Source organism: Hemibagrus wyckioides, linkage group LG04, assembly GCF_019097595.1.
Source record: "Hemibagrus wyckioides isolate EC202008001 linkage group LG04, SWU_Hwy_1.0, whole genome shotgun sequence".
Taxonomy (NCBI): Eukaryota; Metazoa; Chordata; class Actinopteri; order Siluriformes; family Bagridae; genus Hemibagrus; species Hemibagrus wyckioides.
In genome coordinates this window covers 19,295,239-19,317,698 of record NC_080713.1, presented here as the reverse complement: position 1 = coordinate 19,317,698, position 22,460 = coordinate 19,295,239, and the positions used below count along the sequence as shown (strand labels likewise).

The following is a 22,460-nucleotide window of genomic DNA, read 5'->3' as shown; positions in this document are numbered from 1 at the left end:
TATTTCGATGGAAATGTATTACATGATTTATATTACACAGTGGTTTCTTAAACAATTAGATGCTATGCTTACAGTCACTGATGAGTAATGTGCAACATGGAAAAGTTAATGAAAAGTTAATTTGCTCATAAATTTATGTTTTGACAGAAAAATAATAGTCTTCCTCCTGTGTGCATGTTTTCCAACTCTCCATTAGCAAGCGGTAAAATATGCAATTTGTAATTAAAAATGAGGCCATGATCAGCCCATAATTTTTACTACACTGCCACTGGGAATGGTCACTTCTAGTTCACCATTATTTTTTAGCACTTTTGGCACATCCATTCAACACTCAGTGATTAAATTATTTATACTAATTAAATATCTCTATCTTTAATCTTTTGTCTTTAATGCTTTGCTATACGACAGCCTCCAATCTGGTGCCTGGGTAAAAAAAATGACGTACTATTTAAGCATCAGCCTCTGTGAGCCTTCACTGACCAGTCCCATGGGGACAGAAATGTAGTTACTGACATTTATGGTTAATGCCACCTACCAATGTCATTATTCACCTGTACAAGTGAAATACTGGCTCAGTGAGGAGGAAATACTTAACAGCCAATGGAACCTGTGTGTAGCCTATGGCAAAAAGTCACAGATTTCAAATGTGTCTGCCACTGTAGTTATATAAGTGCTTGCAGCTGCTGTCAATTGGGTTATCAAGCACAGTATAGTCTGGTATAATAGGGATGATATCCAGCGCAGTTATAGTCTGGGTGACAAATTAAAGGGGAAAAAAAACAGAATAAATAAGTGGAGATACAGTACATAGTGAGTGCAGACGACTGAACTGATGATACAATTAGTGATATATGTAATATGATATGACCTTCAAGATCACTAGACTGTGTTCTCATCATCACTAATATAGGGACTATCTTTTTGAATATTGGAGCTCATTCCTTTAGTTCCAAAGACTTGAATCTATGCCAAGACAAACTGAAGTTGATTTGATTTAGCCCGTTCTCTCCCTTTTTGGTCAACAGGAATTGAACCCAATGCTGTCTTCTGCTGTTGTATGCCACTCACCTTGAGGATTGGTTGAAATGCTTTCTGCTCACCATGGTTGGAAACAGTTGTTATTTGAGATGCTGTAGACTGCTTATCAACTCTAACCAGTCTGGCTATTCTCCTCTGACCTCTCTAATGAATAAGGTATTTCTGACCTGCAGAATCTGCTGCTCATTGGCTTTTTTTTCTCTGGCACCAACTCTACTGTTATATGTGGAAATATGAGATCAGCAGTTTCTTAAAAACTCAAACAAGCCCATATGTCCAACATTAATGCCATTTGACTAGGATCACAGTTTTCCCCATTCTGATGTTTAATGAGAAAAATTAATGAAGCCCATGACCTGTAGCTACATGCTTTTATGCATTGCATAATACAATACAGTATACAAGCCTACTACAAGTCTGTTGTTATTGCCTGAATGTAGTATATGTATTAGTGTGTGTGTGCAAGTTTTGTGTGTGTGTCTGTTCACGCATGTGTGTGTGCACTACAGGGCTGTAACCTACAACAGTTCAACAACGTTTATATAATATTTGCACATGCAGGGCTGTTGTACTAAACTGCAATTGCAAGCGAAAATGAATCTGCGTGTAGTGGAATGTCTGGTTTCTTGTGTTCACGCTCCTAATTTATTTATAGGGAGAGAAATAGACATCCTGACAGAGGCCGGACACTGGAGGCAGCGCTTATCCTCTTCCCCTTGCTACTGGACAAAAAGATGGGAGGAGGTGTGTACATTAAAGATGCATGGGGACCAGTGTGTCGAGTTTAAAGTTCTCCACGCTTTTTGCAGGCCTACTAAAATATTCATGGCCTACACTGCGTGTGCAGGCTGCGGCACATCGACTTAATCTCCTTCCACTGAGAAAGAGGGTGTAGGGGCTCACAGCAAAGCAAGCACCGGCTCTTCTGATTAAGGATGTTCGAGTCGTAAGTTGCTTATTATAATACTTGAAATCCACTCTTTCTCATGTAGCATACTAGCTATCCTTAACACATTCCTGTGCAGGCTTTCATGGTATTACAAAGTACTTATGATGTGCAGGATCTGTAGAGACACATATTTCATTTCGGATTTAAAATGTAGCCAAAATGCATATTGAGATGAATAGTATTCTTTTCCAAAAAGCAAAAAGCATTAAAGACTAAGTAAATAAAATCTCATCTCAAATTAGTTTGTGCAGATGAACTTTTCAGACGATGATACACAATGATGCAATTGAGAAAGTTTTTTCAAAGTGAATTTGTCATCTGAAGAGATGAATCTGTGAGTGGCGACTAGGGTTCTGCCTTATTCTGGCAATACAAAGCACCTGCTGTATTTGGTGATGGAAAACGAATACACACACACGTGAGAAGACAAACACACACACACAGAGAGAGAGAGAGAGAGAGAGAGACAGAGAGAGAGAGAGAGAGTGAGATCATCAGCTGTTTAACCTAAGGGCCTGATTTTTCCATTTTTCATTTAGATTTTTGTGTACTTTTGTGTACTACTACATTACAGAAGGCTGATTGTCACGAATCTCTGCCTCGCGCTTCATGCTGAGTGCACAGTGCACGACAACCGTTAACACAATTTCAGTTCTGCATGTGATCTGTTTATGTACCGCCTTGTTCCATGTTTGTTAATGTTACCACGTGTTTGTTTTAATTTTTGTCCTGTCTCTGTGTGTGTCATGTCACTTCCTTTTTCCATCTTTTGGCGTGATTGTACTAACCTGTTTAAAAATTTCCCAATGCTTGCAGTTTTTCATTTAATAATCAGCAACACAGCATACTTTTAACTGTTCCTGTTATGTAACATCTGGGAAACAGTTAGTTCCTGTTATCACTTACATTATAGCAGTTACAAACAGATTTTTTCTTCTTAAGGTTATAAAACAGAAAAACAAACAAACAAACAAACAAACAAAAAAAAAACACAGCTTGTCATGTTACAGAGAAAAAAACAGGGAAGAGTCTCCTGTGGTGGAAACAACTTTAAAGCTGTTTATTAACCTTATTAACCAAGATTATGTGGAGCATCTGCCATACTAGTTGTTACTATAATTCTACAAACCAGCTCCAGCAAAGCTTCCTAAAATAACATGCTGTGTGCTATCTGTGTCCTAACTAGTGCTTCAGTGTCATAAAATGCACAGCATAAACATCTGCTGTATCACTGTTCATTTTGTTCTCACTACACAGGTCTAACACTGAACCAAAATGTGTGAAGATCCGCTACGACTTCGTGGCACGCAATCCCAACGAGCTGACCGTGCAAAAGGATGATATGCTGGAGGTATGGATGGAAAGAAGAGAAGTGGTGGGAACATGAAGAAAACAGAATAGGGACAGAGAGGTTGGAGAATTCAACATCAACTAATGATAACCTGAAGTCATGATATGGAAGGTTTGGTGTTATACTGGGGTCAGGGTCTCAAACATTCTCTGGGTTGGTCTTATACTGGGGTTTAGGTGTAGAACATTCTCTGGGTTGGTGTTATGCTGGGGTCTAGGCCTAGAACATTCTCTGGGTTGGTGTTATGCTGAGGGCTTGGTCTAGAATGTTCTCTGGGTTTGTGTTATGCTGAGGCCTTGGTCTAGAATGTTCTCTGGGTTGGTGTTATGCTGGGGTCTTGGTCTAGAATGTTCTCTGGGTTTGTGTTATGCTGAGGCCTTGGTCTAGAATGTTCTCTGGGTTGGTGTTATGCTGAAGCCTTGGTCTAGAATGTTCTCTGGGTTTGTGTTATGCTGAGGCCTTGGTATAGAATGTTCTCTGGGTTGGTGTTATGCTGGGGTCTGGGTCTAGAATGTTTTCTGGGTTGGTGTTATGCTGGGGTCTTGGTCTAGAATGTTTTCTGGGTTGGTGTTATGCTGGGGTCTTGGTCTAGAATGTTCTCTGGGTTGGTGTTATGCTGGGGTCAGGGTCTAGAATGTTTTCTGGGTTGGTGTTATGCTGGGGTCAGGGTCTAGATTGTTCTCTGTGTTGGTGTTATGCTGGGGTCAGGGTCTAGAATGTTTTCTGGGTTGGTGTTATGCTGGGGTCAGGGTCTAGAATGTTCTCTGGGTTGGTGTTATGCTGGGGTCAGGGTCTAGAATGTTCTCTGGGTTGGTGTTATGCTGGGGTCAGGGTCTAGAATGTTTTCTGGGTTGGTGTTATGCTGGGGTCAGGGTCTAGAATGTTCTCTGGGTTGGTGTTATGCTGGGGTCAGGGTCTAGATTGTTCTCTGTGTTGGTGTTATGCTGGGGTCAGGGTCTAGAATGTTTTCTGGGTTGGTGTTATGCTGGGGTCAGGGTCTAGAATGTTTTCTGGGTTGGTGTTATGCTGGGGTCAGGGTCTAGAATGTTTTCTGGGTTGGTGTTATGCTGGGGTCAGGGTCTAGATTGTTCTCTGTGTTGGTGTTATGCTGGGGTCAGGGTCTAGAATGTTTTCTGGGTTGGTGTTATTAGGGCTGCACAATCAATCGATTTTCTAATCGTGATTAGGATTACAGATACTACAATTATGTAATCGTTCAAATCTGCACTTACAAAAAAAATCTACTTCCATTATTCTGTGTGCTTAAGGGGTGCTTGTTGCATGTTATGTTTGGAGGGGTGAATAATGACTTTTAATAGGCCTAATAGTCTGTAGGCGTGTCCTTATCAACGCCCCGATTATCCACTTGCGCATGTCTATCTTGTCATGTTAATTTCGCGAACATGTGCCCTGATAAAGAAACATTAGATAGTTTGCAAAGTGTTGCAAAGGACAGAAAAGAAATGCTTTATCTGTGGTGTGGAATTATTTTGGATTCACTAGTGATGATGTCGAGCGGCATGTAATAGTGTGTTTCTGCACCATCAAGCAACACCATGAATTAATTCAATCATTTAAATTTCAGCCACAGAGTGCAATACGACCAGTTTTTTAGTGTAGAAAAAAAAGCAACAAGCCATGCAAGAACTGCAACACACTCCCATCACGACGTCGTTGTTTTGTGCTTCTCCGTATCTGGCAGCTTCTCCAAGACAAATGGAGATAACTGAAGCCATTACGCATTTCATAGCAAAAGGCATGGCACCGATTAATACAGTTTCCAGTGCTGGGTTTAAAATACTCATAAACACACTGGATAACAGATATGTCATCCCCTCCCGCAATTACTTAGCCTAGATTCATAAATTAATTTTATTTTTAGTATAACATTATTTATACCATGCATATTTTTCCTTTTTTAATTTTTTTTTTATTATTATTTAAAGAAACCAAAGCAATGCAAAGCAATGTATAGTTGACTCAGAATCTAGAATGTTCTAAGGGCTGATCTTATTCTGAAGTAATGATTATGGATGTTCTCTCTTAGACAGCCTAATGATTGCACTTGCACAAAAACTATACTCAAGTCTTATTCATTATACAGTGGATAACTCCACCTGTGTATTAGATATTTAAAGCTCTAAAACTCTAGTGAAATTAAATATGGCACTGATGCTCATACCGAAAATCTTTCCATAACCCCTAGCACTACTTGACTCTGTAGTATACACTTGTGGAAGAGTAACGATTTATTTTCTCAATATCTGTAATCACCCTGAAGAGGATCTAAATCTCTGGATATCTGTAAAGCTGCTTTGTCACAATGGCCATTGTTAATAGTGCTATATATGTAAAATTGACCAGAAATGGACATAAGTCAGGCTCTAGAATATTCTATAGTCTAATTTAGACTGTCTTATGAGTTGATCCTATAGAAAATGGTTATGGTGGCATCAGATTCTAGGTTGTTCTTTGCTTTGGTGTTATGCTTGGGTCAGGATCAAGAATGTTGGACCATTTGAGACAAGAGATAAATAAGAGACATAGATGATGTTACAGTCACATTTTTTTTTAGTATTTATCTGACTAAGACCTGACATTTTTACAATTCGATTTCAGATTTGATTTATTCTCTTCACTTATTAAATTATCTGAACTTTATCTGTTATCCAAATGGGATTTTCATTAGAGAAAACGACCATTACTTTATATTTAGTATTGAAGATGTAACATCTTAGGAGGATATTTTAAATGTGTAATTTTGAACAAAAGTAGAAAATCAGGGTTAGCTTACCGCTAAATTAAGTGCATTCAATGAAACAGATCTAGCAGTATACTAGTATACAATTGGAATATTAATGCAATATTACAATGTACTTCTCTATGTCATATGAGAATAAAAGAACAGCATAAAGCTGAAAGGGGCTACAGTGTGTGTGTGTGTGTGAGTAAGTGTGCACACACTCTAGGTACTGGACAGTGAAAAGCAGTGGTGGCTGGTGAGGAACCGCAACGCACACACGGGATATGTGCCCTGCAACGTGCTGGAAGAGTTAAAAACGGGAGAGCCACAGTACAACCGTGCAGTGTTCTTCAACAGCCAGGTGAACCTCCACATCCACTGTCCTTCTTCATTATTAAAGCTCTGCAAACACACAGTCACCTCCATGTGGCAGGTATAGTCTTACTCTCTCTTTTTTCACCTCGCCCACTCGCTTACACTTTTTTCTTCTCTTCTCAGGCTGTGAATCCTTACAAAGCTACTTCTCCACCTGCCTTGATAAATCACGCTGAGAATGTGGAGATGAATAAATCCTCGCGGGACAAAGACAGTGCGTAACTGCTCTTATCTGTGCTGTGTAGTGGGTGTGAGATAGAGAGAGGAGTGAGTCAGGCAGAGAAATGCAGCGAGAGAGCTTGTATATACGTAGATTGCATGCCAAGAACTCATTGTTTCTCTCTTTAGCAATGCGGCACACAGCCTTCTCTTATTTTCTTTCCTTGACTTGTCTCTTTAGACCGCACTCAGCAAAAGGAGATGAACGATGAGCTCTTGAAGAGGATTACTGACAGCAAAGCTCAACCTCCTGCTCGCAACTTCCGGGTGGAACACCCCACCAGAACGTTGCCCATTACTTATGATTCTCAGCCGTTCGAGATTCGATGCTGGCTCAATGCTAAGGGCTTCTCCAGGCCGTGAGCTCCCATTTGTTTGTTGCTGTCTTTGCAATTGGACCATAAGAGTGAAAACATTTAATAACAGCCTTATATTGTTCAGGGTCAGGGTAGTGATGCAGTTTGTGCTGCCCAAAAATATTGCTGAAATGATATGTGCCAGGTTTTTCTTGTTTAAAATTCTTCTTGGGGCAGAGGTTTTTCAGCTGTGTCTAGATCACCCTTTAAAAGAAGCACTTGTCTTTAAGCCATAAAAAACTATGCTATAACAAATACAGCTGATAAAGCAGACTGCATGTTTTACTGGCACTGTGGCTTAGACTAAAAGCAAAATTAATGTCAATTAATTAAAAATCTAAAGGTTATTACCTAGCCTCATGAATTTGCTAATTAATTTGAAAATTAAGGTTATACTGATACAATAATCGGATGCACTGTGGTGAAGTGCAGCCGCCTCACAGCTCCCTGGTTCAATCCTCAGCTCAGGCTGCTGTCTGTGCAGAGTTTCCCATAGTCTCCTGATGTTCACAGGGTTTTCTCAGGGTTCTACCCACTTCCCAAAAACATGCTGGTGTTATTGCCTATTCTAAATTGTGTAAATGTGTGTGTGAAGGTAGGAGTTCTAAGAACAGACTCCGAATGGAACCCACCATATAAGCAGGATAAAAAACATCAGACCTTTTTGTACTGAATATATACTCCAGTACATTATGAATAGTTCTAGATTAATATTTGCAGATTTGCCGCAATGTAACAACCCACCTACATAATAAGGAATTTTATGAATTTGTCTTTATTAAGTTTATCTGCCACTGTAGCACCAAGAGCCGGAAGCCTGGGAGATCTTACAAATACACACCCAATAAAATGAACCACATACTATATTGTTGGCTGGTAGGAAACAGAGAGCAAATCATCGAGTTTCTGGTTTGGCATTTAAGATCTCTGTTCAGCAACTGTAGTGTCAATTATTAGCTCCAGTGACTAATCAGCAAAATGTTGACACAGCTTGGCTGATTGTGAAGATTTATCAGAGTGAGTTTAATTTGTGTCATTTACTTATGAATGTATTATCATATAAAATTGCACAGAACTGATTTCGCTCGGTTCAGTTCTCAAATCTAAAGAGATATGTCATTAAACACTTAAGTTCTTTTCCCCTTATTAATAGATTCAGGAGACTAACTGATCTAACATGCATGCAGACCGCTCATTCAGATTAGAACAAGCCACAAGTAATCAGACTGAACATGGATAAAAGGTTAATCGAGGCGAACTTTAATGCAACGCGCGAAAGTGTGGCCATTAAAAAAGAAAGGATTGAGTAAAATGAGTAAATGTTATTATTTAATAGCGGTCACGATGGCTATGTGCTCATTGTTTTTGTTCTGCAATCTTCAGTTACCACCTGCAAGGGAATAAAAATGGGCAGTCAAGCACCACACAGGAAATCACATACAAGACAGTAGAAATCAATGGTAGCTACAAATGTTGAAAAATGTATATATTAGAAACCTGAGCTATGTATTACATATATTTCATGGAAGGGGCATTTTTAATGATAGTTGGGTCAAAGTAATATAATATAGCTGGCTTCTTTATTCGTTAGAAGATCAGTGCAATTTAGCCATTTACATCAGTGTTCTTATGTCATTATTTCAAATTGCCAAAAAATCAAGGAGGGCGTGGTTACTAAACCTGTAGACCGGGGTGCACAACCTTTTTATTTTTTTTTTTAGGGATTTATTTCATGAACATAATTTAAATATGTACACCAAAAACCCATCAGTTTCATGGGATTGAATTGAGTAATATTTACACAATTCGTTTTCGTCCATATTTTTACAGCCATGAATAAATGCAGGTGTTTCACAACAGACACGCTACCGCTGTGCTGTTCTATCATGCATGTTTTAATTGCCTAAATGTAATACTATGGTTGCAGATCCCATCTGTGCCAACATCCTCGTGAGATTTCACAATGTAATTGGTTTACATTAATTGATCACACTCTCAACATAACTCAATGGAGTAATTAGAAACTTGTTTAATTAAGTTTAGTTTAAGCAATAAATTCATGTTTTGTTGAGAATATATAATATTTTTATATACAAATTGTTTTGCTTAAAATCTTCCTGACCACATACTACTATATTTTCTGTAAATTATGACTGTTTGGTAGAACCATAGAGCTTTTGATTCTAGACATTTCCACTAATAGAACACATTAGGTTCAAGTTGTTATTATTCATAAGTAGGTTATTATAGGTTATTGTGAATTTTGGATTCAACTCAAGTGACCAGTCAAATGCTAATAATTTTCAATAATGACTCATTAATGAATGTAATAGTTTTGATAATGACAGGCTGTACTTTCCAGTGCTGTAACCAAATACAGAAATCATTGACCCCCTGCTTGTTTCACAGGCTGCACATTAAGAATAGCTGCTGCTAATTCATAGTCTTTATAATACTATAGAGTATATGAGTGTAATTTCAACATGAACTTTTACCATGCATGTTTAACTCTGAACTTGGCCCACTGAGAACAGTTCCATCTGAGAGAGCTTTTCCATGTGCCCGAACAGGGTAGTGGACTGTCTGGGCATACTGACGGGAGCTCAGCTCTTCTCTCTGAGTAAGGATGAACTGAAGGCAGTGTGTGGTGATGAGGGCTCTCGAGTCTACAGCCAGATCAGTGTGCAGAAAGCACAGATAGAGGTCAGTGGCTCTGAAGACCATAGCAGCTACACTGTTCTAGTGACATTCATATCACCAGTGCTTCACATGCACACATTGCTGTGTGCTTAATAATGCATTCTACAGATTTGCTTTCTAAACTCTCCTCATTTCCATTTTCTCAGAGGAGCTATGGAAACTCGGAGCTAGAGGAAATCATGAAGCGACGGCAGCGGGAGGTGGATGCTTTTACTTGGGACTGATTGCGCTCAAACTGCCTGTCAGTCACAGCACATTTCCGTCCGTTTCCTTCAGCTCACCTAACATACTCCACAGATTTATCAGAGTTGAAATGGAGAACACAGACGCTGTCAATTGCTTGTCTAAACTAATAGAAACCAAACCGAACCGGGCAACACAATACGAATCTCAATGTTTATTTATGCTAATCATTTAGTATTTAATCATATTTATTTGCCTGTCTGTTTATTGAAGTCTATTTGCCAATATATTTAGTGTGTATATATATATATTCCGTATATTCCTCCTTAAAATATAAATAATACATATAAGATGCACATTAATATGTGAACAAGAATAATTAAAGCTCACAAATACCTCTTATATACTATATGTTATATGGCTGCACGACTGGTACATGAAGAGTGTGACAATACAGGGGCTTGTATATAACACAATAAAGATTTTATCAGCATTATTATGCCTCATTTGCATGGATACCAATAGGAAGGTGAGGAAGCTGCAATGAATAGTTTGCCGCTGGAAATAATAAGGAGATGAACAGATTATCAGCCGGCCATGTTCCAAAAGGTAGCAAGAGCAATTAAATTTTAGGGTGGTGGTGGTGGGTGTTAGGTGTTGGGAGGATGATGGGGGAACTCATTTGGAGGAGGAGGAACAGAAGCTGGTGAGTCAATTGTCACATGCATCAACAGCATGTTGCATAATCTCAGTGGATTGTGATTGCTGATCTCTGACAGACTGATGACTAAGTTGCTCCAGCCATCAACATGTAAATGTACAGCACGTGACAGGAGTCTTGCCACTCACCGCCTAAGGCATACAACTCTAACATAAAGGCAGCATTTAAGCCTTCCACAAATCTCCTGACTGAATGCGTTTACTTCTGACAGACAGCTTTCCTTGCACTGGAAGCAAAGCGGTGACTTTGTCATGTCACTGCTTCTTGTCTAGACTGCAAACGTTTTAGCTGGTATTGTCCCATCATGTTCGGTATGAGTCAAAATGACCTCTATCTCTCTTTCAGCAAAGCACTCAGTAAGAGGCAGTGAGAGGGAGTGGTCATGTATTGTCACAGTGATTCATGACACAAAGTGATTTTTAACGATGGGATTTTTCAAAAAGACCATCCAAGGAAGGATAAATACCCAGCTTCGGCTGGTTTAATGCAGCAGAACTACTGTAACGATGCATGTCAAGTGTGTCTGAGATTTTACATGTGTTGTGCTTAAAGTGACTGCCAGAGATTCATATACATGCTCCAGTGAGTTGAGCTCAAACCCGTTCAGAAGATTAATATATTGCCCCAATAATACCTTGACTGAATTCTATAACACACTGTGAGATAATGTGTTCTCCATGTCGGATTGTCAGGTGGAAAAAAATGATGCAAGTGTAGGGTAAGGAAGCTTTATTGATGAAGCTAGAACTCAGATCCAATCGACAGGCAAATGCATAAACATGGCAAAGTAAACAACATGAACTAGATTTGGCAAGAATCAGTGAACAGTAACAATAAAGCAGAATGGAAGGCTTGGTATAGACTGGCAACTAGAACATAGAGCAGTACTTCACAAGGAATGTATGTGTGTTGAGTCCTTAAATAGTGTGGCAGCAACTGTGCACATACACTATGTATGTCATCAATAAGATGGTGAAGATGAATGTGAAAGTGTTTGGGGTGGTTGGGAATTATAGTCATTAGTGATCATACACTATATTGTCAAACGTTTTGGGACATCTACCTTTACATACACATGAATTTAATATGGAGTTGGCCTGCTCTTTGCAGCTATAACAGGTTCACCTCTTCTGGGAAGGCTTTCCACAAAGTTTAGGAATATGTTTATGGGAATTTTTGACCATTCCTCTAGAAGCGCATTCGTGAGGTCAGGCACTGATGTAGGATGAGAAGACCATCCCAAAGGTGTTCTATTGGGTTGAGGTCAGGAATCTATGCAGGCCATTCATGTTCCTCCACACCAAACTCACTCATCCATGTCTTTATGGACCTTGCTTTGTGCACTGGTGTGCAGTCATGTTGGAACAGGAAGAGGTCATCCCCAAACTGTTCCCACAAAGTTGGGAGCATGAAATTGTCCAAAATGTATTGGTATACTGAAGCATTAAGAGTTCCTTTCACTGGAACTAAGGGGCCAAGCCCAACCCCTGAAGAACAACACCTGAATTCAGTTATTTGGAGGGGTGTCCCAAAACTTTTGCCAATATAATATATCTGTAGGCCATGTGGTGATTAGGGAAGTGAAGCTTAATGTTGACACAGGTTCTATTCTGTTTAAGTGCAAAAAAATTGGTTGCATAAACAAAAAACACCTGCAAAATCTGCTTAAGGTATTAAGAATATTTTTTCCATCCATTAGCATGTTTCCTAGACATTGCCACTAGCATAGCTGTCGTGTGAGCTTTACGTAATCATCTCCTAACCTCCTGCTGTTAGTTTTAGATGTGCTTAGCAGCAATAATCACACTACTATGAATTTTAATAAAAAATTCTAACATTGGAAGTACTTTGTCCTTGGCTGTCTTTGGTTGTAAATCAGTTGTTCGTGAGCATGTCACATTGTGCATCCAAAGACCACCTCATGACCGAATGATTCTTTCATGATGTGTCTGTGATAGCAAAATCAGGCCAAAAATTATACACGCTATACCCCATCTAAAGACTGACCTATCAAAATAAAGTTCATTTGTCTTTTAACAACATGCCATAAAAGTATCAGTGTATCCACTAAACATCAAGAGCTAGTGTATAAACTGGACCATCAAAATGAAATGAAGTGAAAGAATAAAGTTGATACTCAGCCAAGTTCGTATAGATTAGTAACTAAACATCACAAATGTAATCTGATGCCAAGTAATTTATAGGCTGGTGGATTGTCACATGACAGGTTACTGAGAGTCTGTAGATGGTTCAATGACTGTTTGTAGAGAGTATAGTGTACTAAATAAAGTGTTATCTGTATTTCTATCATTACAGGGACATTTATCTAACAAAGGACCCTCTCTCTCTCTCTCTCTCTCTCTCTCTCACACACACACACACACACACACAAACACACACACACACACACACAGTCCTTTAGTCCTTTCGTTTGACCAGGATAGTTATTCTCATTTAGCACACCACATGACAGTGATCTAAGACCAAGTAAAAATAGAGCAGGTTTAAAATGGTCAATGATAAATCATTTAGCTTCATTCCAAACGACTGTCCAATTAGTGAAAAGGTATGAGTGTGCACATAAGATATGGAAGATAATAAATAAAGGCTTTGACCCCTCATGGGGCTAATCAAGTTCATAATTCAATGACTAATACCCAGCCACCTACTTAATACCTGGCAATATATTAAAAAGAAACTCTAGCCCTGTTATGCACTGTTTTTCCACCCAATATCAGGCCAGCAAACTGGGAACTATAAAAGATGTCATTAGTTTGAATGTCATTTCATTGTGAACACGTAAACAGCCATAACCTGAGACAAGTTTGGCATTTTGGAGAACCACCCAGGATTCTTCAGGCTGTGTTTGTGCACTGGAGAAGGTTTTTTTTTCCTTGGATGGACAAGTAAATCTGTGTGTCACTCACACCTTGCTGTCGGCACGATGCAAGATAGACAGTAAAAAACTGTGGCTCATCTCACTCTTGGTGCTACTCAGCAGGAGGACACTTAAAATAGAAGACAATAACATGCATGAGGGCCTTTCCAAGGGGAGAAGGATGAATGCGTCTGACGCCCCACATAATACATCCCCTCCTCCCTCCGCTCAGCTTTTTAATGTGGGTGTCAGTTTGCATAGCATATCCGATTAATGAGCACCTGAAACATTAACACTTAATCAATGATCTATTCAAAAGCACACGAAGCACACACTCTGAGCATCTCCCAGAGCGTGGATTAAGATGATAAAATAAAAGCTGAATTGAAACCTGAGACACAGCACAGTAATGTGCCAGTTAGAACAGAGAGAATAACATGATGTACAAGCAGAAAATGAGCTCAAAATATCAACCAGAATGAATGAATAAATTCCCCGTTTTTTCCTGTGTTTCTTTGTATGGATTGCATTCAGTGGTTTGAGACATTTTTTAAAAATATTGCGCCAATGTCGTATCCAGCACGGATTGGGAAATGTGGACCATTTCTGAGTAAAATAAAATACTGTAAGAATTTTATGATTTAGATTCAGCATGCAGAGTGTGCTAGCTCAAAGGTGAACAGAGGCACGTTATCTGGCTTTTTATTCCTCCAATGACATTTTTTTCCTCCTCCTTATAGACATTTAGTCCGTCCCTGCTAATCATCGTTAACTAGACGATTGCCCTTTCTTTTTGACCTGACCTCTCTGGCTTTAATAGATTTGATTAGATCAAATGTCATTCCACACTTAGCTAATTTAATTATTTTTGCTGTGTTCCGCCTGACATCTGAAGCGATTCATTTTCCTTTTTCTCATTTGTAAATCGCCCAAGACTTCAATTTAGATTTGCATCTCATGGCTTCGGGCATACGGAGGGAAAGACATTGATCCACTTTAGCTCTCTTAGCATGCAAGAGCATCAAGTAGCTCACACACACCCATACACACACTAATTTCAAGAGTGTGGAAAGCCTCCTTTATGTTTAATCTGTTAAGAATAATCAGCCATTATGCCTAAATTGTTGTTCATATGACTGTGACACAGAGAAGAAGGCACGAGACAGGGAGAGAGTCCACTGCCATGTTGCTGAAAGCTAATAGGTAAGCATTGCCATTTAATCCTACTGGAAGTATATAAGCATAGCCATTTGATCCTACTGAAAGCAAGCCCCAAAGTAAGCACAATCATATGGTTTAGAGGACATTGCGAGTCAGCTGTTTCTTATTTTATAGATTTGTAGTGTTATAGATTTATGCTACATGTCTTTGCTTCAAAAGTACCTTCAGAGTAACACCTAATAAAGAGTATTATATCATCCATCCATCCATCCATCCATCCATCCACTTTCTCTATTGCTTATACTACACAAGATCACAGGGAACCTGGAGTCGGTCTCAGGGGACTCGGGGCAGGAAGCAAGGCTGAAAGCTGACCCATACAATTGCACACACACACACACACACACACACACTATAGACAATTTTGAGATGTCAATCAACCCCTTTTGACTTGAGAAGTTAAATGGAGTACCTAGAGGAAACCTCAAAATCATGGGGAGAACATGAATACAGGACAGAGGTACAATCCTGTTGAATTCTTGTTTTGATTCATTTTCGATAACGGCATGGACAGCGGTTTATATTAATGAGCTCATTCAAATATGTTACTGTTTCTATAGTAAGAACAAACTCAGGGACCTGTATGGCAGATTCTCTATATAAAGAGACTAAAAATGTGTAATTGTTGATTATTTTCTGCAATGAGACACTTTGAAATGTAAAGCTGCAAGTTGTCTGACATGGACGTGTCTTCAGGAAAAAGGGCTTTGAGGTTTCTCGGTAACATGACACGCTTGTCTTATTAAGCTCAAGAGAAAAAGAAGAGAGAGGCTGTTTATAAACGTAGCTAAAAATGGATAAAACTTGTGCATATGCCAGAAAACCTGAGTCAAGGTTTTGGTTAGTGTGTGGAAGGATTCCCTGAGTTATTATGATGCTCAGATATTTTTCTCAGAGGAAATTAATAATAGGCTTTCTGAGGAAAAGAAACAACAGTGTGCTGAGATTATTGCTTTTTAAATGAAGAAATGCTGTAGTGATTTCAATGCAGGATAATCTGAAATGAGGTTTCATTACGATTTAATAACGTTCATTTTGCGCTGAGGTATCCCTTTCACTGAGACGTCTTGTCAAAGCATGCATTTTCAATCAGGAAAACTGTTCCAACAGGGTTTTGCTTTTGAATAAGAATTATCCTATCTAAATACTAATAGTTATTGCAGTGCCACTATCAATATCTGCATGGTGTTCAAAATATCCTTATCTGAAGTGGCTCAACTGGAAGATTTTTTTTTCTCGCTGAAACACTGAGGCACTCTGGGAAAATGCAGTCATTTTTTTGTTTGTCCCTGCCCATGCTATTTTCTCATGGCATGGTTCTTAAAGTGGGGTCCAGGGATCCCCAGAAGTATATACAGTGGGTCCCTACTTTAAAACACTTGACTTTGTTGTGATGCTTAGGATGATTTTCCTGCTAAAATACCCACTGCTGTCTGACCAAGTTTTAACGGTCTGGCTGTTGTCTTGAGGTTTTGCTCCAGTATTGCTAGAAAATCCTCCTACTTTATGATACAAACTATTTTCTGAAATGCACCAGTCCCTTTTCCAGCAAAATACCTCAACAACATGATGCTGCCAACCCCATGCTTCACTTTATGCATCTCTTCACAGTTGGGTTGGTGCTCTTCAGATTAAAAGCCTCACCCTTTTTGGTCCATATATATATATATATATACACAGAAGTATTGATCATTAGAGCTCAGTTTTTGTTTCATCTGACCAGAGAACACTCCTTCAGAATACTGGATATCACTGGGAAACTGCAATCCTGCATGTTTATAATAGTCTTAAAATAGGGTCTTCTTCCTTTCACGATAGCTTTTCAAGCCATGGCAATGAAGGACTCTCTTAATGATGGATATTCATACTTTTGTACCTGATACCTCTGACTCCATCAGTAGTGCCTTGCAACTCAGTTGAAACTTAACTCAAAGTTTATTCATCACTAGGAGCTAATTTGTGCCTCTTTCCTGGATGATGTAGAGCCTGTGTGGTTCAAGATTTTTAAATTTGCATACATTCGTTTGTACAGATGTTTGAAGTACCTTTAGCTGTTTTGTAATTGTTCCTAAGCAGGAACCAGTCTTGTGTAAGTCCACAATTTCTTTTCTCTAAGGTCTTGACTGAGCTGTATTGATTTTCCCATAGAAATAAGGGCAAGAAGGCATGAGCTCTATAAGTAGGCCCTTTGAAGCCACACATGCCCTGCCAGTTAACTCTAATTATCACAATCAGCCAATCGGAAGCTCAGAAGTCATTACATCAAATTCTGAATTCTTCTGGACAGTTTAACTTGGTAATTTTTTCGACAGACAGGAATTCTGATATAGTGAATTAAAGATGAAAAAACTCTTTCCCTGAATTATTCTTAAATTGATCCTAAAATGACCTCTGATGGGAACAAAGTAGATGCCACAACTGACTTACCAAAAGACATCTATCCTAACATGAAATGTGAAATTACACTCAGCTTTACCTGTTTTTGTATCTATTTTGAACACACCTGATCATCTACTCATATTCGGTTATATCCGAAAAAAAGAAAAAAGACATCTACTATATTCCATTGTCTCATGGCTCATATCTGCACACAAACAAAAGCAGGGCAAAATGGAGTGTCTGCTATAATTCTCAGAGAGATTGTTGCACAATCTTCAGCTTTCCTGACTCAAATCTTGCTCATCTGCTGTGGGAAATCCTCCCCTACGCTCTTTCAGTTCTTAATCTAACACAGATCCAGGCAGAAAGTTAACTATATAGGCAGAAACTGTTATTATTGTCAGATGAGAATCAAGAAAATGGGATTTAAACTGTCTGTTATGCACTGTTCACCATACAGGTAATAAAGTACTACGTCTCTAACTCTTTGCACTCAGCTTTTACCACTTTCCAGGAAAGTTATTTAACTTATTTAATAGCAGATGGCATTTACAGATAAAAAAAACATATTATTATTTTTAAATAAGTCTTTTAAAGCTACTCCTGGTTGCAGCATGCAGAGACTTTTTAAAGCTGGCTGAGCCTGATCTCTCTCAGACTCTGTTTCTTGTTTCAGAGAGTGGGAGATGATGAGAAGTTGGACTGTGTTCATTGTGTGCAGATGGTGGGCCATAATGAGTTTCTGACCAAACAGGACATGCTAAATCCAAACAGCACAGAGTTTCATTCTCTAAGCAGCTCCGCCAGCCAGATCATGAAGACGGTGAGTGGGAGCTCTCAGTAGCTCGGTGCCAGGATGGTGAAAATCTGAATTTCACAATAGCACTAAATTAGATGTGTAAGAATTTCTAAAGCAAACAAGCACGTACTGTATTATGTTCATATTCTGTTCTCTATAACAATCCTTGTCTTCTTTGACCCAGAACATTTCTTTCTTCTCTATAGCAATGCAAGTATAAAATCCATTTTACACACAAAATCCCTTCACAAGCTTTGGGAACTGTCCTGATGGAAGGTGTGTGAGCTCAGGTGTGAGTGCAAATTAGAGTTGGAGAATGGAAGATATTTAATCAGTCATTTTTAAGAGCTCCAATTTGCTCTCAGGTAGAATGGAAGCTGTGCCTAATCTATACATTATAGCATATAGATAGAGATTAAACATATATCAAAAAATATCATCCCATAATGTTGCACTGTAATGCCTTCTTCACACTATAAATACTAGAGGTACCAACTAGAGTATGATTAATAGGCACTAAATAAAGAAATAATACTATTTACATTAAATAGTCAAGTCCTGTGCTCTAGTTACTGTGCCCCGGTTTGATTCCCGAGCAGGGAGCTAACCCAGCCACTGAAGAGTTAACTCTCAGTGCTGGTCCCAAGCCCGGATAAAATAGGAGGGTTGCATCCGGCGTAAAATCTGTGCCAAATCAAAATATGCGGACCAAATGATCCACTGTGGCAACCCCGAACAGGGAGCATCCGAAACAACAACAACAAAAATAAATAGTTAAGTGTGAAAGTACACATCCAAATGCCACACATTTTCTTAGCTTCATATTTCCAGCTGAATGGTAACCAGAAATGTATACAAGATGAAGAGAATTAAGCAGAAATAGAGAATGGAGTGGAATGAAGCTGTTATAACATATGTGTTAACTGGAACTTGTCTCATGGAAATTATAACTGTAGTAAATAGAAGTTATTAGTTTTGCCAAACTGACAGTGGTAGAAGGGGAATAAAACACTTTTTGCTTTTGGAAAATATGTTTACAGCATTAGGCAGATGCCTTTATCCAGAGTGACTTACATTTTATACAACTGAGCAATTAAGAGTTAAAGACCTTGCTCAGAGGCCCAGCAGTGGTGGACCTAGGGTTTTAACCGATCAGTAGTACAATACCTTAACCACTAGGCTACCACTTAATAATATGATCATTCTCAGGGAAGAAACGCCTTTTAAATAACACACTCTATTGCCTTATTCTTTAATTGCAGTAATTAAGATCTCAGTAACTGAGCATCAGAAGATGATGTCTGAGAATTGTGACCTAGTTAATAAACCAACACTGTGAGACTGTATTTCTGGTTTGTTAATTAGATTATTTTCACTCATTTCGACATGTTATGTAGAATATCGTCCTAGAATCTTAGATTCAATTTTTGTTCATTCCTTTTGTCCTCCACACTATGTGTATATATCATTCTGCACTCCATTTGAAACCATTGTTCACTCTTTAAACCTAGAACAAGTCTCTCAATTTGCTCTGTGGAGATATTAATAATGAATAGGCATGAATTATACAACCGGTTCGCCGTGTCATAAGTGTGTCACCCATGACGAATGCTCCTCTCTTTCCTGATTGCGTGATAACTATGAGAAATCGACAAAATATCATAACACCCACTGCCACCTCCTCCTCCTTTTCAATTCTGTGCGTTAATGCAATAAATGATGGTGTCGCTGTGAAGAATCAAGGTGGCCGAGAGATTTTAAAACATTGAGAAAGCACTAAACCCATTCCATAAAAAATGCAGGGTGGACCACATATGCTTTATTACGATGACTTTATGCTGAAGCCAAATGAACTAATGTGGATTATGAGTTTTCTCAGCTCCTTCTGCTTATTATTATGCTGTGATGAGTGTGGAGCAGGTGGGAAAGGATGGTGTAGTTTTCATTTGAACGCTCCTATCGCTTCTGATGTTAACAGCAAACAAGGGAAGAGCAGGAAATTAAGACCTGATAAATATGAAAGAGGCTTCACAGGCTTCGAAAGACGTTTCCCACCATCCGTTTGTTTCATTGTGTGCTATAGTGCAAAAATAGATGGTCATATCCTCCCACAATTCATATCTCTATAGTGGAGGCATGGTGCAGGAGAACACAGTCTGATTCTTAACTACTTGCACATTTTGTAGTCACACCTCTGCAAGTCTAGTCTTGCAATATTCAAATTGTACAGACATTTTAGAACATCAACATCCATACCACCCACATGATGGGGTTAATTATTTAAATAAAATGTCACTGTTTCTGCTATCTAAAAAGGTTCTAAAAATCAAACAGAAAGGTTTTAATGTGTAGAAATTATGAAAATCCTTCTGAAAAGCAGACACATCTATCAACCCACTGTGCTGTGTTTTTTTTTCTTTTTTCTTTTTCATTACAGTTGATGAGAGGAAGAACACAAAACACATTTGGGGCTACTGCACTCTATAAAGAATATAATCAATTCTCTATTATTGCATTCGGGAGGCTCGCAGGCTGTCAGGCTCCAGCAAAATGATATTGCTGGAGACCAGCCTAAGACAAATTTATGTGTGCGGCGTTGGTGATGACAAATGGGATTGGGTGCTGTCCAGTTTGTGTGAGTCACATTAGTGATGATGGATGACCTCTCGCCAAGTGTCTGTGATGTGTCAACAATGACCTCAGGTACGTCACGTGCTGCTATTGATGACCATGGCATGGCAACGCTGAGCGACACGATTCTCTCTCTCAAAATTACAGATATCAAACAAAGGGACGCCACCGAATTCTCTTTTGTATATAACTGGGCACACATTAAAAATCCAGACAGGTAATAAATCTTTTTGACAGGTTTATACTTATTTTATAGCCACAATAAAGGATGGCAGATGAGCAGTGTCTGAGCTTGTATTTCAGACCTGAGGATGTTGCTTTGATCCTCGGTAAGATGGCGCCATTAAGGACATGTCGTGTGCACATAGTAGTGCCTGAAACATCAAAAGCAGATGGAGTTCGCACTTTGTGTTTCTAAGCACCATTTAAAGACATGTTCAAATTCTTTTTGAATAATTCATCACATCCAGCTTTAATGGCAGCTATTCGTTTTTTCCCTCCAAACTTTTCACTCCATTTTTCACTAATTGCATGTTTGTTTTTCATTTTTGGGGAGGGCAACTGCAAGATGACTCTCTGCAAGCAAAGAAATCAATACGCCAGAAACAAAACAATAAACGCTGGCAATTTTATAGCACATTCTATTAAACTAGAACATAACCCCTCCAGGGCCTGACTTCTGCCGTCAAACCCTAAACAGTAATTGGTTTATCAAAGGTTAATTGCTCAATAGATACCAGACTGCTGGAGTTTAATTGCGCAATTAAACGCTCATGCCAGAGCCCCGGGTTTGGGTAATGGATGCTACCATTTGAAAATATTATTTGGTGGCTATAAGACTGATAAGGCTGTCGAGCGCTGAGAAAGCGATGCCCTCACGCTCACTGCCTCACCATGTGAAACAATGAGCTGAGCGCCATGCATACACACACTTACTAAAATGAATAATTATATTTGACCATGCTCTATTAATCTAAATTCAGTTTAAATGACTCATCATTCACTTGCCAGACTTTCCATCACTATCTGTCTTTTATGAACAAAGCCCTAGCTTGTATCAGTCAGCACTACATCAGAATACACAGTAAAGAAAGAATCATACAGACAAATTATTTAAGAGGGAAAAAATGATAGACAACAAAAGTCTATTAAATGACAGTTATCACAAACGTTTTACGGAATAAAAGCTATTTGAAAGAGTTTTTTTATACACTTTGAAATGCATTCTAGAAATGTGTGAGTCCCAGGGGTGTAAACACACTTATATTGATACATTAATTTCATATTAACTTGGTCTACATTAAAGCAATCTTGTTTGTCTGTCTCACTTTCCACTGGATGACTCCTTTAATGGTCATTAGCGCAGTCATCATATCACATCAGTGACCTTGAATTGTGCTTCAAAACAAACAGTCTTATCCATGCTCCATTTATAACAACCTCCATCCTGGTAATTGATCCCAGAGGAGAATTTATTATGAGAGATAGAGAACAGCAGACATGATTTACTATTCTGCAGTGTGAGCATCAAATGTCTGTTGTGAGCTGAGTGATGACGATTGATAACACTAACACATCCCTTATATTTTGTGGATTTGAGAAAGAGAAGAACGAGGACACCCTATGCTGGCTGACTGAATTTTTAATGTATTCTACTACTACAACTATTATTATTATTGTTAATATTATTATTATTGCTGTCACTGTGTGATACAGCTGTTGAATTAAGCTTCATCTAGTTAACAATGTAGAGTATGTGGTGATGAGCATGAATGAGTAGGAAAGCTGTGGGTCCTGATCTTGTCTGATCAATGTATACAGATGTTGAAGTGAGAGAACTTGACTAACTAAAAGACTAAAGTGCTGCTGCATCTGTCTGTTTAGGCTGAGATGTAGCAAAGTGCCCAAATTCCACAT

General features: G+C 38.8%; 2 protein-coding genes across 7 annotated transcripts in view; one reads left to right on the top strand and one right to left on the bottom strand.

The window, feature by feature from the left end:
* mgat4c (mgat4 family member C) overlaps positions 1 to 22,460 on the bottom strand; it is a 125,634-nt gene that overhangs the window by 24,584 nt on the left and 78,590 nt on the right. The window lies entirely within an intron of this gene.
* Positions 6,566 to 12,434, top strand: eps8b (epidermal growth factor receptor pathway substrate 8b). Its single transcript, XM_058387074.1, has 4 exons — positions 6,566 to 6,670; positions 6,857 to 7,034; positions 9,602 to 9,734; positions 9,878 to 12,434. Exons 1-4 carry the CDS (start codon positions 6,643 to 6,645, stop codon positions 9,953 to 9,955), a joined length of 417 nt encoding a protein of 138 aa, XP_058243057.1. The 5' UTR covers positions 6,566 to 6,642; the 3' UTR covers positions 9,956 to 12,434.

Coding starts and splice junctions, on each gene's coding strand:
- eps8b (XM_058387074.1), top strand. CDS start 6,643: ATGAATAAATCCTCGCGGGACAAAGACA. Junction 6,671..6,856: donor ATCCTCGCGGGACAAAGACA/GTGCGTAACTGC, acceptor TTGTCTCTTTAG/ACCGCACTCAGCAAAAGGAG. Junction 9,735..9,877: donor TGCAGAAAGCACAGATAGAG/GTCAGTGGCTCT, acceptor CCATTTTCTCAG/AGGAGCTATGGAAACTCGGA.